Here is an 18,869-nt window from a genome sequence, read left to right on the forward strand (position 1 = left end):
ATAAAAGCACAGTTTTAAAATATAGACAGAGAGTGAGACTTTGGGCACCACGGGTGTGACACAGACAGTGAAATAGGGAGACACACTTTAGCAGAGAGAAAAAATGGCCCACAGAATTGGGCCTGTAAAGAAGAGGATGATGGAGTCATGGAGAAGAAAGAGGAAGAGTAGAAAACAAGTACACATACATATGTTACAGCGTTGGAGAGCGCAGCAGACATGGTCACGAACAAGAAGAAAGCCTCCAGTAGAGTCACATAGAGGTTAGTTACAAATACTTTTCAAAGCACTTGTTATTTGTTTCATGCTTCATCAATATGTTTTCTTTGAGTCTTTTCTATGTATGTGGCATCTTAGACAAAGGGGATGACTTAATAGAGAAAGATCTTGTGACTTCCCACATTAGGTTCCTCTCAGATTTGATATAAATGTATATCATAAATTTCATCAAAAATCTTAGTGGTATAATACATCCCAAACATACAGGAAACATTCAAACAGTCATGAGCTACACTTGTATCACTTAGAAGGGCAACTCTTCTGCCACTGGAGTGTCAGACATATCATTCCATCTGTCTGACAAATGCCAAAAACATTCTCGCCATGTACGCACTACGCACTCCCCTTGAACTCTTATAACTAACAGGCTTGTTCTTGATATAAACATCACAAAGCAAACATAAAGCAGGAGCAGGAGCTGGCATGTGCACAGAGCATACAGTGCAGGGACCCATTCTGATACAATGCATATGCATGGAATTTTTATAATGAAAACAATATTAAATTGCATTCAATGTTAAAAACACATTTGATCCAAAGAGATGACTCAGCTCATCCACTATTAATATAAAGGCAAGGGTAGTGACAGTCAAGTAATTCTAGCTGTGTGAGTGTCCAAGTCTAATCATGTGCAAGACTATTGTGCTAAAGCTCAGACACACCGGTAGGATTGTCAAATGTTTGCCTGCCGACAGTATTTAGCACCTCTGAACAGTGTTGGCAGTCAATCTCTCTTGTTTACACAGCCGAACCAGAAGGTGACAGTAGCATTTTTTGCCAATGCATATCCCGTGTGTAATACTTATGGTCTAGATTCCAAGCTACCTGCGCTAATGTTTCTATTTTTATAGAAAGCCCTTGTTGATGCTAGCCAGATGGCCAAAGCTAGAAAACTACCTAGCAAGATGATGAATAAACAATTACATTCACTCTCCATAATCCCATACTGCCTGTGCCAGCCCATAGCCAAATGTTTAGCTAGCTAACTAACTTTAGCATGTTCGCTAGCTAGCGCAACATAGCTCATGGAAACTAGCTAATCGACCGTGACTTAAATATAATGTCAATACTAGCTACTGGTTAGCTAGCTTGGAGGAAGTATTTAGTGTTGTGTGCTTAGCTAACTACCATCCCATAGCCTACATTGCTATGAAGTATGATTGGCTCATCCGTGGATGTACAGAGAAAAGGCCCTCTGTTTTAATTTTTGTTTGTTGGCTCCCGCATGTTGGAGTTCGTGCTCTCTGATTGGCTCAAAGCAAAGTTGTTGGCCACTGATTCTACAAGTAGAAGCGGTAGGTTCGTCACTACCATGTCGGCACGCAGTAGGTACCGCTTTTGTTCTAGCAAGAGAAGGAACAGCCTTCCACTGTGATAAGTGCCTATCAGCAGTGAGATTCTCTGTGTGTTTCATGCTTTAGAAGTTAGTGAGTTGAGGTAGGCACGCATGTGAGGGGGCTGGGCTCTATCAAGGATTTCTCAGGGAAGGGAGCGGGAGCATCGCTCTCCTCACTCTGGAAGGGTGAAACAGAGAAGGAAATGTATGTCAAATGTATGTCACAAACACATGGTAGCATGCTGCAGACAGAACACAACACCACATAAAGCTTGACATTGAGAAGCTGGTGTGCCATTTGACAGAGCAGCAGAGCACAGAGACAAGGATGTTCCCCAGACAGACTAATGGTGACTGATCAAGCAGTTGATGCCAGTGTCCTGTATTATAGATAAGGACATTCTTGGAACCCCCCAGACAGACAACAACCCGTACAACCAAGGGGAACAACAGGGAAATAGTGGAGTATAAAGAACTGTCACTATAAGATGGAAATGATCCTCTGTTTAAGTTTCATAATTCAAATGAATTACAAATAGTTTTATGAGGGTGTTCCGTTTAGTACTGTCACATATTTAGGAACAAGTGATCATATGTAAAAACACATTAGTCAGTGCATACTAAGCTTATTGCCCCAAGCCTTTTCCCAGCCGTGCTGGGTTACCTTAAAGGTTTCAAAGAAGCCCCCTCCTCCTCCGGACCCGTTCTCCATCTTGTCCTCATCTCTTCCCAGACCCATCATGGCCTGGCTGTTGATGTGCAAGTCCTCATACAATGTCTCCAGTAAGGCTGACCGTGTACGCTCCTGATAACACAAACAGGTGACAGTTAATATGTAATGATAGGCTGGCAACACTGTCTACCAAGGATGCTGGCCTGTGTCCCTTAGTTGGCTCCTGAAAACAATGACAGAGATCCTTTGAATAACTCACCTTCAGTTTGGCAAATTTCTCAGCTTTATAGCAGGCATACTCAGCATTGATGAGCTTCGTGAAGAGGAACTCCTGGAATTCTGGACCCTGGGATAAAATAGAACTGGACTGAGTGACACAAAAGAAGGAGGAGAGAGAAAACACTAGCTGACCGGTGTTTTAAGGAGTTGGGATTGTAGTTGTGCCAACTTACTTTTCTAAAGACAGCCGGGTCTGGCAGGGGTGGTCCAAAGAACGGTACATCATTTCTCGCCGTCACTGACACCTAACAGATGACAATCAAACTGGCCATGAATGATCAATGGTCACAGTATTGTATGTTTGGTATTATGTTGGTTGGCTAGTTTAGTGAAGATCAAGGAGTGCTTTAGCACCTTGTACAGTACATCACCAGTGCAGGCGTTCTCCACCTGCACCACTACGTAGGAATGGAGGAAGTTGGAGGCGATCATATCTGGTACGAACGGAGTGCTCTCCTCCTGGAACACTATGGCCACAATGTCATTCCCTATGTGCCTCTTCCTCTGCAACTGCAACACAGGACAGCACGTAAAGCAAAGCTGTATTGAACATTCATGTCACATGGAAATGCTTTCAAGAACAGTAATTAATTTGTCTGTCATGTATTGCCTGAGTAGGAGTAATACAAGTTTTTTATTAACTTTCAAACTACTGAATGTTGCAAATGACTTTCTCTACCACTCTGGGGAGTCCCTTGTCTCTCCCCCTCTCCCCCTCTCTCTCCCTGTTTGTTTTGGCAGATTTCTGTCTGTCCACAGATGAGCCAGGGTAAACCAACACCAGTTGGAGGGTTGCTGCTCCACCATATCAACCTGGACAACAGCTCTGATTGACTTAACTCTCAGGGAAACCAATCAGCTGCTCTCACTGCAGCTGTGGGCTCTGATTACACATTGTGTGTTCGTCCTGATAACTTATGGTGTGTGTTCGTCTAGATAGGCTTAAGACATTCTTCTGATAAGGTGTCTGTCTGTGTTTGTGTTGGGACAGTTTCCCTGATGAGTGAAGACTGAGGAAGTTTACACTGTAAGACATTATACAGTAATGCTCCACTGAAGACTGCACTGAAAGAGAAAGATACTGTTTCTAAAGAAAACATACAATATACATAAGCTTTATGGATGCTTCCAGAATGTTCCCAATCATAACGGATCATATGGATACCAATACTCATGTCATACCAATACACAACTTTCTACTCATTTAAAACATGATCCATAACAGAATAAACAGTGTGATGATGACAGTCTGCATCAGTAGGAGGAGATCAGAGGGGTTTGTAATAGTACCTGTTGTGTGTCCCCCTCAGCGTAAGGCAGCTTGGTGGACACATGAAACATGACCTCCTTGTTGCGGTAGTTGTGGTAGACGGACTCAGATCCTGTCTGCCCGTGGGTCACATCCAACCCACCACGAAACCTAGTCAGATAGATAGAGGGTTTCACTGAATGGTCCAATCTCCAACACACTGTTCAAGACACAATCAATTGGGGTTGTTGTTATTGAATGTACACTACAGTTCAGAAGTTTGGGGTCATTTAGAAATATTCTTGTTTTTGAAAGAAAAGCAATGTTTTTGTCCATTAAAATAACAACAAATTGATCAAAAATACAGTGTAGACATTGTTAATGTTGTAAATGACTATTGTAGCTGGAAACAGCTGATTTTTCATTTTTAAGTTTGAGAAACAGACGCCTCACAAGTCCTCAACTGGAAGCTTCATTAAATAGTACAGGCAACTCCGGGATGTTGGCCTTCTAGGCAGATTTCCTCTGTCCAGTGTCTGTGTTCTTTTGCCCATCTTAATATTTTTGAGACTGGTATTTTGCGGGTACTATTTAATGAAGCTGCCAGTTGAGGACCTGTGAGGCATCTGTTTCTCAAACTAGACACTCTAATCTACTTGTCCTCTTGCTCAGTTGTGCACCGGGGCCTCCCACTCCTCTATCTATTCTGGTTAGAGCCAGTTTGCGCTGTTCTGTGAAGGGAGTAGTACACAGCGTTGTACGAGATCTTCAGTTTCTTGTCAAGTTCTCGCATGGAATAGCCTTCGTTTCTCAGAACAAGAATAGGCTGGTGAGTTTCAGAAGAAACTTCTTTGTTTCTGGCCGTTTTGAGCCTGTAATCGAACCCACAAATGCTGATGCTCCAGGAACTCAACTAGTCTAAAGAAGGCCCGTTTTATTGCTTCTTCAATCATCACAACTGTTTTCAGCTGTGCTAACATAATTGCAAAAGGGTTTTCTAATGATCAATTAGCCTTTTAAAATGATGAACTTGGATTAGATAACACAACGTGCCATTGGAACACAGGAGTGATGGTTGCTGATAATGGGCCTCTGTACGCCTATGTAGATATTCCATTAAAAATCTGCCATTTCAAGCTACAATAGTCATTTGCAACATTAAGAATGTCTACACTGTATTTCTGATCAATTTGATGTTATTTTACCGCAACTTTTATTAGCTTTTCTTTCAATAACAAGGACATTTCTTAGTGACCCCAAACTTCTGAACGGTTGTGTACATTAGAACGTTGTGGTGAAGTTCTTACCCTTTGAAGTCATGCAGCTCGACCTTCTCCCCCAGAAACTCTAGGAATTCAACAAAGGCAGGACTCTCAACACTGTTCCCAAACAGCTCTTCTTCTGATGTCTGCAAACCAGGAGTTTATAGAGGCTAACAGCAGTCAGAAACAGAAAGCAATACCACTGACCAAAGCACTATGAGGATTATACAACTTATTGTATATGAAGCTCTCATGATAACATACTTAAGATTTATGCTATATTGTGAATAGAATAGAACTATAATAACTATAATAATAATGCGTGAACTATAATAATGAGTGAGGAACAATAACACTTTGATCACATAAAACCTTTCTTTGTGTTTGTCTGTGTGTGTTTGTGTGTGCGCGCGTGTGTGTGTATCCAGTCCTCAGTGTCTCTCCTGTATGTTAATGTCTCTCTGGGTGCTGAGAAGAAGAGGAGAGGGTTCTTGAGGCCCCTGGAGCCCCTGTGAGGTCGAGCCTCTGCTGAGTGTGGCCCTTTCCTTTAGAGTTTAAAGATCAAGGATGTGGAGCTCCACCCCCTAGGCTCCATCAGAGGATACAATGACTCTCTACTGAGGCTATGCTGAGGCTTCTCCAGCTTCTCTGGCTCAGTGCCGTAAACAATAGGGTTGTTATTGTAATGAGAAGGAATATTGAAGAGAAACATATGGTTGGCTTAGGCTTAGAGAGACTATTAATGTGATGGGGAGGAGGATAAGCATATTGTGCATTTTCTTATGAGATTTGCAAGAGATGGTACTCGTGTTAATGCACTCAGGTCAGCTCTCATTCAGTACATTCACTTTTCCATTCTAGTCATTTATCTGATGCTCCAGATCGACAGATCTTAAGATGGTAAGGTGGGACAACCACATATCACAGTCATAGTAAGTACATTTTTCCTCATTAAAGTAGCTATCAGCTGAGTCAGTGCTGGTAGGAAAAGTCAAGTGCTCATTCATTTATTCATATTTTTTGTTGTTCAATGTGGGGGTCTGTGTGGGATTGAAGAGTTTGGCATTATGATGATGATGATGATGATTTGATTCCCAATCGTTTTAACTGATCTTAATGTATCTCCAAGGCTCACCTGTCCAAATTTCTGGTAGATGACTCCGAACTTGAAGTTGTTGCTTATAATGTGTTCATCAAAATTGACAATGAGTCTTGAAGCCTGTTTAGAGATCACAATTTTAACGAATAGTCAGGAGTACAACATTTGTTTTATCCACGTAAAAAAACACATTTCTGTGGTTAAATATCTGAGAACACTTCAAAACCGAATGCTTACTTTTGGGTAGAGGACAGGGTAAAAACGATCCACATTCACCTCTTCACAGACAAGCTAAGGGTCAAAAATAAAAACATAGAAACAACTGCGCTGAGATCAAATGAATGTAATCACGGTACAATTATGACACTTTTCAACATCTTTTCAGTATGTGTATGTGTTGATATTCATCCCCAACCATGATCTCACCTTGGCCATCTGCACCACGTTAGGGAACTCTGTGAGACAGGATATGGGGATAACATCATGGTATGTCTCCAGTTTGGTCCTGGTAGTTTAGACAAGCATAACAACATGTTCTCGTCATGATCATAGTTATGCTTCTTAGAAGCTGTCAGTCTGTCACATGGACTGGGCATCTGGAATGGATCATCTACCCACTGTAACTAACCCAGCCCTGGCCCTAGTCCCTACATCTGCATCCCTCTACCCTCCACCCACACACTGTCGAAATCTGTCACATCATGCAGAAATGACAGTGTGCTGTTTACACTCTCACTGGTTTTATGACTCCTATGAGGATGGGATTATCACCACAATAGGGAATGATTCATAAACACTGGAAGTGAATGGAAAATCTTGTTTTTAGCAACTTTCCATTGATTACAACAGTTACAACTGTGCATTTTGCATTACTCAGTTGCACAGACACAGAATGATGTGAACAATACTAGTATGTTTACAGTTTAGTATTTACAGTATGTACTGTATGTATCCACAGCATTCACATAAAGGAGAACGGGGGGATGAAAGAGGAGGAAGGGAAAGGGATGAGAACGGAGAGAGAGATGAGAGCCAGCAGAGAGAAGGAGGTGATGGAGGAGGCTACGGGTGTTTAACCTGAGCATGAGGCGGAGGTCTTCCTGGTCTCCGATCTCGTCATACTTCATGGACAACACCAGATGTCCCAGAGTTCCGTCCACTGAGTAGTAATTCAAGTGCTCCTGGGGACACAGCACAAGGACAGAGTTTAGCTGAAGAATACATTTTCTGTCTTTCATACACACACACACACACCAACCCAAACACATTTCAATGAGTTAATGAACTATGTCTCAACTGTATGTGCTAACCAACTTCTGCCATTCCATTCAGGTCTCTGCTCTCCTCTATGGGCACATTAGATTAGTTGATATTACTCTGACTGGTGTGAAACATGTGGCAAAGCCTAATGCCTCTTCATTACCACCCGTCTCTGACGTGCCACCCGACACGTAGAGTAGCTCTTATTAGGTTACCCAGCTGGGATTGTTCTAACACTCATTCACTTTCATTACCATAATGAATAGGAATCTATGAGAGTTATGGTGTCTTCACACTAGTTGTATGCCCTTTGGGCTGCAATATGTTGTATGAATAGAAGGTGCTTAACAAATGTTTCATACACATGTAGCCTCATTATTCTACAGACAGTGTTTGTTTTGTCTTGTGTTTTAAAGGCAGTTGGAAAGATATGTGATGGAAGGAGAGGAGGAGACAAACTGCAAAAAGGATGAACCGGGAATCGAACCCCGGTCTCCTGCAGTATAACCACTCAGCCAAACTCCAACACAACAGTCCCAGTGTTCAGCATCACCTTGCCCAGAAAGTGCTTCCTGTACATCTTGGCGGTGGAGTTACTCTCCAGCTTGTGTGTGGTGGGGGACAGAGGCTGGATCTGGTCTGGCTCAACACTGTCACCAAGCTCATGGTTGTTGCCCTCGATCCAGTAACCCCCAAACTGAGGCAGCAGAATCAGTGGGAACCCACTCTTTCTCCCCAACACCTGGTTCACAACACAGAGTAGAATACACAAGAGGTTTGAGGGTCATTTTTCCCCCCAAGAAATGTGATAGTGATTTTCAATGAATACTGAAATATCAACCATGAAGCACAAATTGCCAACATCCATGTTACTGGTGAAATGACTGCATTGAAGTTGAGTCTCTGTATGTACCTCATGGACACTGGGGTAAGGAATGTAGTCCTCTTCAGTCTGCAAAGACAACAATACAGACACATCAATTATTCATCTGTCTCAGTAAGAGTCAGTGGTGCTCTACAACTGATTTAATTGATGCTACTGATTTAAAGTGATGCTTTTATTACCATGGAATCCAGCCAAAGTGCCTGTCTGTTTAACGCATAAACAGACAATTATGCTGCATGGTTGATGTTTATATTACTCTGTAACAATAATTGTATTCTAACCTTGTTAGTCTATACATTAGTTGGTAGGGAGGGCTGCTGGATTCGAGCATACCCACTGGGCACAGACGTCAATTCAACGTTGGTTCAACGTAATTCAATTGAATTGACGTGGAAACGACGTTGATTCAACCAGTTTGTGCCCAGTATGTGCCCACTGAGTGAATACAATTTGACAGTCAGTAGTCAGATACAGAAAGATATGAGGAGTAGTGACACAACGGGTGTATTGTGAGAGAGAGAGAGGTCAGGAGACCCAGCGAGAGCGTACTTTGAGTGGGGGAGGAAAGGTGTATCGCTGCTCCTCCATTCTGTTGCCCTGAGAGAGAAACACACACACACACACAGAGAGAGAGAGAGAGAGAGAGAGAGAGAGAGAGAGAGAGAGAGAAGAAGAAGATAATTGTCACACGCTAGTTACACATGACAGATGATGTTACATTCCAAACCCAGGTCATCGGAGGTCCGGAGATGTTCATCATCATTACTGATTCACAGCCGTGTTGTACGTCTTATCTGACAGATTAGTTATATTTGAATTCACAGTTTTAGAGGAAGTAACAAAGTACAGGGAGGACTAATCATATTATCAACAGACAAAGAGGTTACAAAGCCATCCATATGTTTATACAGATAGCAGAAGAGCAAAGGGATGCAGAGTGGGGAGTTGGAGAGAGATGGGTAGGGAGATGCACAACAGAGCAGCCAGTTAACAGCTATCTGGACAGAAAGGCATGGAAGCAGTAATAACCCCTTTGGGGCTGTGTCACACAGACTTGGCATACGAACAGTACGTGGCCTGAAATTCCCATACTGTCCCTCAGTCCATGAGTGTGCACAGATACTGGCTACAGACCTATGGGTAAAGGGCTGTGAGTCTGTCTGATATGATGGAGCAGATAGTTGCTGCTGTGAGTTTGATGCGTTGATATGCGATCTGTTATTGAGGAGAAGCGGAATCCCTGGAGCATCTGATATACAAACCGACGAGGAATCTTCTGTTCAAAGAAATTGTTTTATACACAACTATGTCAACATACATACAGAATAAAAACACAAGCCCATATATAATATCCCCAAGCCCAAATATGATGTATGTGTTTATGAATAATAATCCTTAAGAAATAGATTAGAAATAGAGAAGTAATACAATCTCCATACAGACTTTGTATTACAGCTCTTACAACAACGTCATATGTTACTTTATATGACACTGTAATAAAAATGTACGTTCAGACAGTGTAAAAAGCACACCCTGTTCACCAATGTACTGTATCAAACATGGTCTTGCCTTATGATAAGTAGTAAACTGCTGTAATGTTAACCTGTATTCCTCTAGTTTGTGCATGGAGGCTGGCTACAGTTTTCAAAGGCCAGGGGACAGGGGGTTATTAGAGGCTCTCTGAAGTTAGGTAATTAGCTGAGGGTCTGGGAATAAGCATCAGGAGAGGGGCTGTCCAGAGTCAGGCACACTGCTCGTGTCCAGACATCTCCTCTCCAACACTGTCTGTCCCAGCTCTGCTAACCTCCAATACAGAGCACAGGTAAGACAAGCCGTTGTTACAGGAGAGCAGAGCCAGAAAAGCAGAGTTTACAGTAAAAGAGACTAAATCACTGGTTAGTGTACATTGCCTAGCTAAAAAACACGAGTTAATAAAGGAACAGCAAGAGATCCAAAATACATTACCTGCATCTTCTCAATCATTTCAAATAAATCTGTGGTCTGTAGAGAGGAGAATGAGATGAAGTGGAAATGAAACTCGATTCAGTATTCTATCAGCGTCAGATGTGTTCCCATTGTACTACAAACTGAGTCTTAGGACTGACTGTGTGAACTTTCTACTATAAAATATTATTTCATAGAACCATCACATAATTAATTTGTTACACATTAGTTCTCCATGGCATTGCACATCTGGCCCTGCGGAAACACACACTCATTGTTTTCTTCCCCTCAGAAGTGAGATGAATCTTTCAGTGGAATAATCCTTTAAAAAAAAGAGTGTTTACATCTCCGAGAGCAACAGATACACAAATAACCAGTGTGATAAACATAAACTGATACAGTATATTGAAGGGCCTGGCGTGTGAGCCTGAATGGAGATACACGTCCCATCTCACAGAGAGTCTTGTCTGAGCCACAGCTCTCTTCCCTTTGATGAGACTGTTTAAGATAATGTTCAATGACAATAGCAACAACAAAATGATAGTATGTCAGCATGTCTGAGTCTCGTTGGGTTGTAAATCTATATGCTAGGAGATGGTCTGCATCATGCTCAGTCTAGGCAGGTTGCCAGCACACGATTCATCAACATCAAGATGGAAAATGCTGTATCTTTCATGCAATATCAAGTACGATGCAGTGACATGTTATGTAGGACTATAATGTCCTAAAGGCCATTTGGCATCGTCCATTTCAGAGTTTCAACACTTTACTGGACTTTTTAACAGATTCCATCTGTGTGAACTAATCCGCCCCTCCCTGGTTGAAGTGGACCCTGTTTCATAGTCAACACACCAAAGTAAAGAATGCTTCAGCATGTAATATTATTCCCTCACCATTTCACATGCTGAGAAGTTGATTAGGGTCGGTACTCAGTATCTTAACAGACCTCAGTCTGGATAACACAAAAGTATGAGAATTCCGGCCTCAAAAGATGTCAGAATCCAAAAGGCACACTCACTCAAGGCTGACATGACCAAGCAATTTGTGTACAGTACTACATGATCTGAGTGTCCAGAGTGAGTATGAGTCCTCCGCCATATGCAAACAGTACAAACTAGTACTAACCCTAAAGATAAATATCACTGGCCTGGAAAACACACTGTTGAAAACGATGACAATGTCAAAACATTATGGTCAGCTGAAATATTCAGAGACACATGACATCCTCATTGTCTACATACAGAACAGTCAACTGTCAGAAACACAACTGGAATATGTATACGTTACAGGATTTTTAAAGGCACAAAGACATTTACAGTATATTGCCTTTACCACCAAATGAACAAGGAACAATCAACATGGACGTATTCCATAATACTGACCGGGATTTGAACCGGCAATAACCCAAGCTTTTCATCTAAAAAAAAGTTCAGTGAATGGGCTCTTTGAATTAAATCTACAAACAACGGTCCTCGTCTTCTTGAAGCCTGGTTTGTTGTGATGTTGTAATGTAGGCTAGGCCTACTGTACTTTATAATAATATGAGAGGGTTAAATCATTCATTTTTGATATGCTAACGTTACTTGATGAAGACATTTTGTTAGCAGTAACTCTGTGCTTTTGTCTTGAAGCTAATATGTATTGAGTGTAGCCTACAGACGAGAAAAAATGACTTTAATTGTCCATACATGCTTGTGAATTTTTGCATTATTCAACAGTGTAATATGGTTCTGTTCCAATAATTAATAGTGTAGGCCTAATATAGTTTGCGATGCTTAGCCTACTGTCTAGTGGCTACTGTGACATTTAAGATACTTTTGAGCTGCGAAGCAAGAACCAAAATCTCTCTCAGCTCGTGACATTCCCGTCACTAATGTGATTTGAAAAGTGTATGTACATATTATGTAAATTGACATTTCAACCCGATAACTCTCTTCGGTGAGAATAAGCCCTTTATTCTTACTCTAGTCCTAATGCTTCAGACAATCAAAAGAAGAGATCTCTGTCAGAGGTGTGACTAATATTACCCAAGTACTTACTTCGCTGTGTCTCCTCCACGGTTCCACTGTCACCAGTGGAGCATTGAGATGAATCTGACTTTTAGACATTTTCAAAGTAGACTATTTTTCCAAAGAAAAATCCTGTAGCCGAAAAAACCAGTCCCTGGTTTGTGAGTTCAACTGTTAAGTTCAAGTGTCCAGGATTAGAAGAACACATTGCCTGATGCGTCTTTGTCCAGCCCCAGAGACATGCCTGTATTCCACTGTGGTACTACAGAGTTCCTCACCCACAGCACAGTGACTCCCCAAACAACTACAGCCATGACCAAGAGTCACAGAGGAGGCAGAGGTGGTGACAGACTCAAGGAATCCTCAACTGCATGTTTGTATAATGAGTATGTCCGCAGGTGTGTGTGTCGTAGGTTGTTCAGCGATCCTCAGTTAAAAATGGTGTCTTTTTACGCTATCTTTGTCTCTCTGTCACTATCTAGGAAGTAGAAAGGGAGGTAATGCATTCCCGAAAGAGCACTGTTTGTACAACACTCCTCCTCTCTCTCTGTGTGTGTCTGGCAGATGGCCAGAGGTGGAGCATGGTCCTACTCCTCAGGCCGTGATGTACTTTACAGCTCAGACAAGTCCCTGCAGCACCCGCCTACCCACACTGGAGCTAGGGTAGTTGTGGGCGCTGCTTCACTTTATAGAGATAATGTTTTGGGCTCATATAGCTAGAAATAACTTTATTGTAATACAATTGTAAGCGTACATCAACTGCCATCATTTCAATGAAATTCTTTTCACTTTTTTGGGCTGCTCATTATAGCAAAGCTGGATCAAAGAGAAAGGGAATAGAATAGAGAAATAATACTATAAGATCTCATCCCACATATGGCATATTTCCACTAAGGATTTACCCCAGTATTTTACACAAATGGCTCAGACTTTTGTGTTTCCACCTCCACGGCCTGGCTCCAGTATCTCTCTGGGCCATGGTCTCAGTGGACCTGCTCTCCAAGGCCCTGGACACTGGTACTTTTCAGCTGTCATTTACATAACAATGGCTAACCGGGTACATGGGTTAACACCTCCCACCATTAACACCTCACAAAAAACGATCTTGATGATGCAGAGGTTGTTGATACTGCTCTTTAGTCCTCGGTATCAGCCCAGTTCCCTAAAAATAATACTAGAGCTGATATTAACATAATGACTGGTGACACACTGATGCTATACTGGAAAACACCCAATAGTGTAACACAGGAAGCAGAGCAATACCAGCCAGCCGGTCTGAGAGGTGGCCCACAGGGAACACCACGTCACTTCAACGTGGATAATTGGGTAATATTTGGTTGAGACATTGATCAATGAGATTACAACCTATATTCAGCCAATCAAAAAGACAGCCAAAAGTTAGCTGAATGTTCAGTGTGTTATCACTATGTTTTCAACCATCTGAAAGCACAATAAAATTCCAATTGAAAAACAATGTCTGATTTTTGACATTTAATTGTCACCCAAATGCCTCACTGTGCTTTCAACCATTGAAAAGCACAGCAAAGTTCAAATGGTAATATAATGTTAGATATTTAGCTTATTTATATTTGACTGAATAATGTGCTATCCACTGTACTTCAATCAGTTTGTGCCTAGTGGGGGAGGAGTAAACAGCAGTGTGGAATCTGCCTGGCTCAGCCTCAGTTATAATGCCCTGTATGCAGGCCTAGTGCAGGTGTCAGAGCTGGGACCTCTCCTTAGAAAAGACCAATAGGCCTATCATTAGGATAAGGAGCAATAACTCCTCTCTCTACCAGACCTGTTTGTCAGCTGCTACTCAACTCCACCCACCCATCGTCTGTCTTTCTGAGCTACTCGTTAAAACTTTGGGAGAAGTATCTCTATCTGTGCATACAGTACATCAGCTGGGTCCAGACTCCTGGACACTACATAATACACTACATAATACACTACATAATACAATACATAATAAAATACATACTACAATACATAATAAAATACACTATATAATGCATAATAAACTACATAATACCACACATGATAAAATACATAATAAATACACTACATAATACAATACACTACATAATACACTACATAATACAATACATAATACAATAGATAATACACTACATAATAAATACACTACATAATACAATACACTACATAATAAGATACATAATACCACACATAATAAACTACATAATACAATACATAATACAATACATAATACACTACATAATACACTACATAATACAATACATAATACAATAGATAATACACTACATAATACAATACATAATACAATACATAATACCACACATAACAAACTACATAATAAACTACATAATACAATACATAATACAATACATAATACCACACATAATAAACTACATAATACAATACATAATACACTACATAATACAATACATAATACAATACATAATACACTACATAATACACTACATAATACAATACATAATACAATAGATAATACACTACATAATACCACACATAATAAACTACATAATACAATACATAATACACTACATAATACAATACACTACATAATAAGATACATAATACCACACATAATAAACTACATAATACAATACATAATACAATACATAATACACTACATAATACACTACATAATACAATACATAATACAATAGATAATACACTACATAATACAATACATAATACAATAGATAATACACTACATAATACAATACATAATACAATAGATAATACACTACATAATGCAATACATAATACAATAGATAATACACTACATAATAAATACACTACATAATACAATACACTTCATAATAAGATACATAATACCACACATAATAAACTACATAATACAATACATAATACAATACATAATACACTACATAATACACTACATAATACAATACATAATACAATAGATAATACACTACATAATACAATACATAATACAATAGATAATACACTACATAATACAATACATAATACCACACATAATAAACTACATAATACAATACATAATACAATACATAATACACTACATAATACACTACATAATACAATACATAATACAATAGATAATACACTACATAATACAATACATAATACAATAGATAATACACTACATAATACAATACACTACATAATAAACTACATAATACAATACATAATACAATACATATTACAATACATAATAAACTACATAATAAAATACATACTACAATACACTACATAATAAAATACATATTACAATGCAAAATAAGCTACATAATACAATAGATATAACACTACATAATACAATACACTACATAATAAAATACATATTACAATACAAAATAAACTACATAATACCACACATAATGCAATACATAATAAACTACATAATACACTACATAATACAATAGATAATACACTACATAATACAATACATTACATAATAAAATACATATTACAATACAAAATAAACTATATAATACCACACATAATATGCTACATAATACAATAAATAAAATACATAATACAATACACTACATAATAAAATACATATTACAATACATAATAAACTACATAATACCAGACATAATGCAATACATAATAAACTACATAATACAATAGATAATACACTACATAATACAATACACTACATAATAAAATAAAAATTTTCTTAATCTGATTTTATTGCTAGTTTGAGTTACCTGGGGTGGCAGAGAGTTGAACAGACAGTTCAGTACCTTTAACCCTTCAACAAGTCACAGAAAGACCAATAGTGATGCAGTCAATCTCTCCTCAACTTTGAGCCAGCTTTGAGATTGACATGCATACCACTGACATCTGCCCTTTGTGTAAATGTAAGTGCAATACGTGTTACTCTGCTCTGCACCAACTACAATTTTCCTATGTCCTTCTTTGCCGCACGTGACCACACAACTAGGCAGTAGTCCAGGTGTGACAAAAATAGGTCAGACCTCTTCCCATTTTAGCAACCATTGAGTCTAAATGTTCTGACCGTGATAGCTTGCTATCTAGGGTTACACAGAGCAGTTTAGTCTCCTCAACTTGCTCAATCGTCACAGTAATTCAGTAATACATTCAGTAATACATCTAGATGAGGTTTAGTTTTTGAGATATTTAGCACCTGCCTATTGCTGTTTAACCGTTCAAAAAGTGACTAGAGCTCTATGTTAAGAGTGTCAGTTATTTATTTTACTGTCGTAGCTGTAGTATGTGTGTCATGTTGTCTTGTCTCTGTCCTTTCCCTTCACCCTGTCTCCCTCTGCTGGTCGTTGTTATGTTACCTTTTCTCCCCCTCTTTTCCCCAGCTGTGCCCTGTCTCCTCCTAACTACCTCGTCACCCCGTTCCCCACCTGTTCCCTTTTTCCCTCTGATTAGGTCCCTATATCTGTCTCTGTTTCTGCTCCTGTCCTTGTCGGATTCTTGTTTGTTTGTGTCATTCATGCCTGAACCAGACTGTCGTCATGTTTGCTGTAACCTTGTCCTGTCCTGTCGGAATCTGCCTGTCCGTCTGAGCCTACGTTTTGTTTTCGTCATTAAAGTAACTCTGTTTTGTTAATTCGCTTTTGGGTCCTCATTCACGCTCTTTAACAGAAGAATCCGACCAAGAATGGACCCAGCGACTTCGGATCCTCTCCACTCAGCCGTCGAGATCCAGGGAGCGATGCTAGGCAGACACAAGCAGGAATTGTCTGCTGCTCGACATGCCGTTGAGACCCTGGCCACCCAAGTCTCCAACCTCACAGAACAGGTTCACCATCTCCGCCTCGATCCACCGGCCACTTCCAGGGCTTTCGAATCTCCGGAGCCCAGAATCAATAACCCGCCGTGTTACTCTGGGGAGCCCACTGAATGCCGCTCGTTCCTCACCCAGTGTGATATTGTGTTTTCTCTCCAGCCCAACACTTACTCCAGGAGCACTGCTCGTGTCGCCTACGTCATATCTCTCCTTATTGGACGGGCTCGTGAGTGGGGCACGGCAATCTGGGAGGCAAGGGCTGAGTGTATTAACCAGTATCAAGACTTTAAGGAGGAGATGATACGGGTTTTTGATCGATCTGTTTTTGGGGAGGAGGCTTCCAGGGCCCTGTCTTCCCTATGTCAAGGCAATCGATCCATAACAGACTACTCTATTGAGTTTCGCACTCTTGCTGTCTCCAGTGGCTGGAACGAGCCGGCCTTGCTCGCTCGTCTTCTGGAGGGTTTCCGCGCAGAGGTAAAGGATGAGATTCTCTCCCGGGAGGTTCCTTCCAGCGTGGATTCCTTGATTGAACTCGCTATTCGCATTGAGCGACGGGTTGATCTTCGTCACCGAGCTCGTGGAAAGGAGCTCGCGCTCTCCGTCGCCTCCCTCTCCGCATCACTACCATCTTCCTCTGCCGGCTCGGGTGCTGAGCCCATGCAGCTGGGAGGTATCCGCATCTCGACTAAGGAGAGGGAACGGAGAATCACCAACCGCCTCTGTCTCTATTGCGGTTCCGCTGGTCATTTTGCCACTTCATGTCCAGTAAAAGGCCAGAGCTCGTCAGTAAGCGGAGGGCTACTGGTGAGCGCTACTACTCCTGTCTCTCCTTCAAGATCCTGCACTACCTTGTCGGTCCATCTACGCTGGACCGGTTCGTCAGCTTCCTGCAGTGCCTTAATAGACTCTGGGGCGGAGGGCTGTTTTATGGACGAGACCTGGGCTCGGGAACATGACATTCCTCTCAGACAGTTAAAGGAGCCCACGGCCTTGTTCGCCCTGGATGGTAGTCCTCTCCCCAGGATTCAGCGTGAGACGCTACCTTTAACCCTCACTGTTTCTGGTAATCATAGTGAAACCATTTCTTTTTTAATTTTTCGTTCACCTTTTACACCTGTTGTTTTGGGCCATCCCTGGCTAGTTTGTCATAATCCTTCCATTAATTGGTCTAGTAATTCTATCCTCTCCTGGAACGTCTCTTGTCATGTGAAATGTTTAATGTCTGCTATCCCTCCTGTTTCCTCTGTCTCTTCTTCACAGGAGGAGCCTGGTGATTTGACAGGGGTGCCGGAGGAATATCACGATCTGCGCACGGTGTTCAGTCGGTCCAGGGCCACCTCTCTTCCTCCACACCGGTCGTATGATTGTAGTATTGATCTCCTTCCGGGAACCACCCCCCCCCGGGGTAGACTATACTCTCTGTCGGCTCCCGAACGTAAGGCTCTCGAAGATTATTTGTCTGTAGCTCTTGACGCCGGTACCATAGTCCCCTCCTCCTCTCCCGCCGGAGCGGGGTTTTTTTTTGTCAAGAAGAAGGACGGGTCTCTGCGCCCCTGCATAGATTATCGAGGGCTGAATGACATAACAGTGAAGAATCGTTATCCGCTTCCTCTTATGTCTTCAGCCTTCGAGATCCTGCAGGGAGCCAGGTTTTTCACTAAGTTGGACCTTCGTAACGCTTACCATCTCGTGCGCATCAGGGAGGGGGACGAGTGGAAGACGGCGTTTAACACTCCGTTAGGGCACTTTGAATACCGGGTTCTTCCTTTCGGCCTCGCTAACGCTCCAGCTGTCTTTCAGGCATTAGTCAATGATGTCCTGAGAG

At 41.2% G+C, this 18,869-nt stretch overlaps 1 protein-coding gene across 38 annotated transcripts in view; it reads right to left on the reverse strand.

Annotated features, from left to right (window-relative positions):
• Positions 1 to 18,869, reverse strand: part of LOC110532468 (rap1 GTPase-activating protein 1) — a 90,149-nt gene that overhangs the window by 13,893 nt on the left and 57,387 nt on the right. For 13 of the 38 annotated variants that reach the window (XM_090184929.1, XM_021616401.3, XM_021616402.3 and 10 more), the window contains 14 exons: positions 10,289 to 10,324; positions 8,873 to 8,920; positions 8,351 to 8,389; positions 7,991 to 8,179; positions 7,255 to 7,358; positions 6,604 to 6,682; positions 6,415 to 6,468; positions 6,214 to 6,297; positions 5,124 to 5,224; positions 3,858 to 3,987; positions 2,922 to 3,077; positions 2,741 to 2,812; positions 2,548 to 2,634; positions 2,280 to 2,420 (listed from right to left, as the gene is read on the reverse strand). In XM_090184929.1, the coding sequence (XP_090041055.1) occupies positions 2,280 to 2,420; positions 2,548 to 2,634; positions 2,741 to 2,812; positions 2,922 to 3,077; positions 3,858 to 3,987; positions 5,124 to 5,224; positions 6,214 to 6,297; positions 6,415 to 6,468; positions 6,604 to 6,682; positions 7,255 to 7,358; positions 7,991 to 8,179; positions 8,351 to 8,389; positions 8,873 to 8,920; positions 10,289 to 10,324 (1,320 nt within the window). Of the gene's footprint in view, positions 1 to 2,279; positions 2,421 to 2,547; positions 2,635 to 2,740; positions 2,813 to 2,921; positions 3,078 to 3,857; positions 3,988 to 5,123; positions 5,225 to 6,213; positions 6,298 to 6,414; positions 6,469 to 6,603; positions 6,683 to 7,254; positions 7,359 to 7,990; positions 8,180 to 8,350; positions 8,390 to 8,872; positions 8,921 to 10,288; positions 10,325 to 12,306; positions 12,901 to 18,869 lie in introns of those variants that run through there. The other 25 variants (XM_090184930.1, XM_090184939.1, XM_090184936.1 and 22 more) reach the window with 5 other exon arrangements.

This window comes from Oncorhynchus mykiss, chromosome 9 (genome assembly GCF_057628025.1).
Source record: "Oncorhynchus mykiss isolate SJ-2025 chromosome 9, ASM5762802v1, whole genome shotgun sequence".
Classification (NCBI taxonomy): domain Eukaryota; kingdom Metazoa; phylum Chordata; class Actinopteri; order Salmoniformes; family Salmonidae; genus Oncorhynchus; species Oncorhynchus mykiss.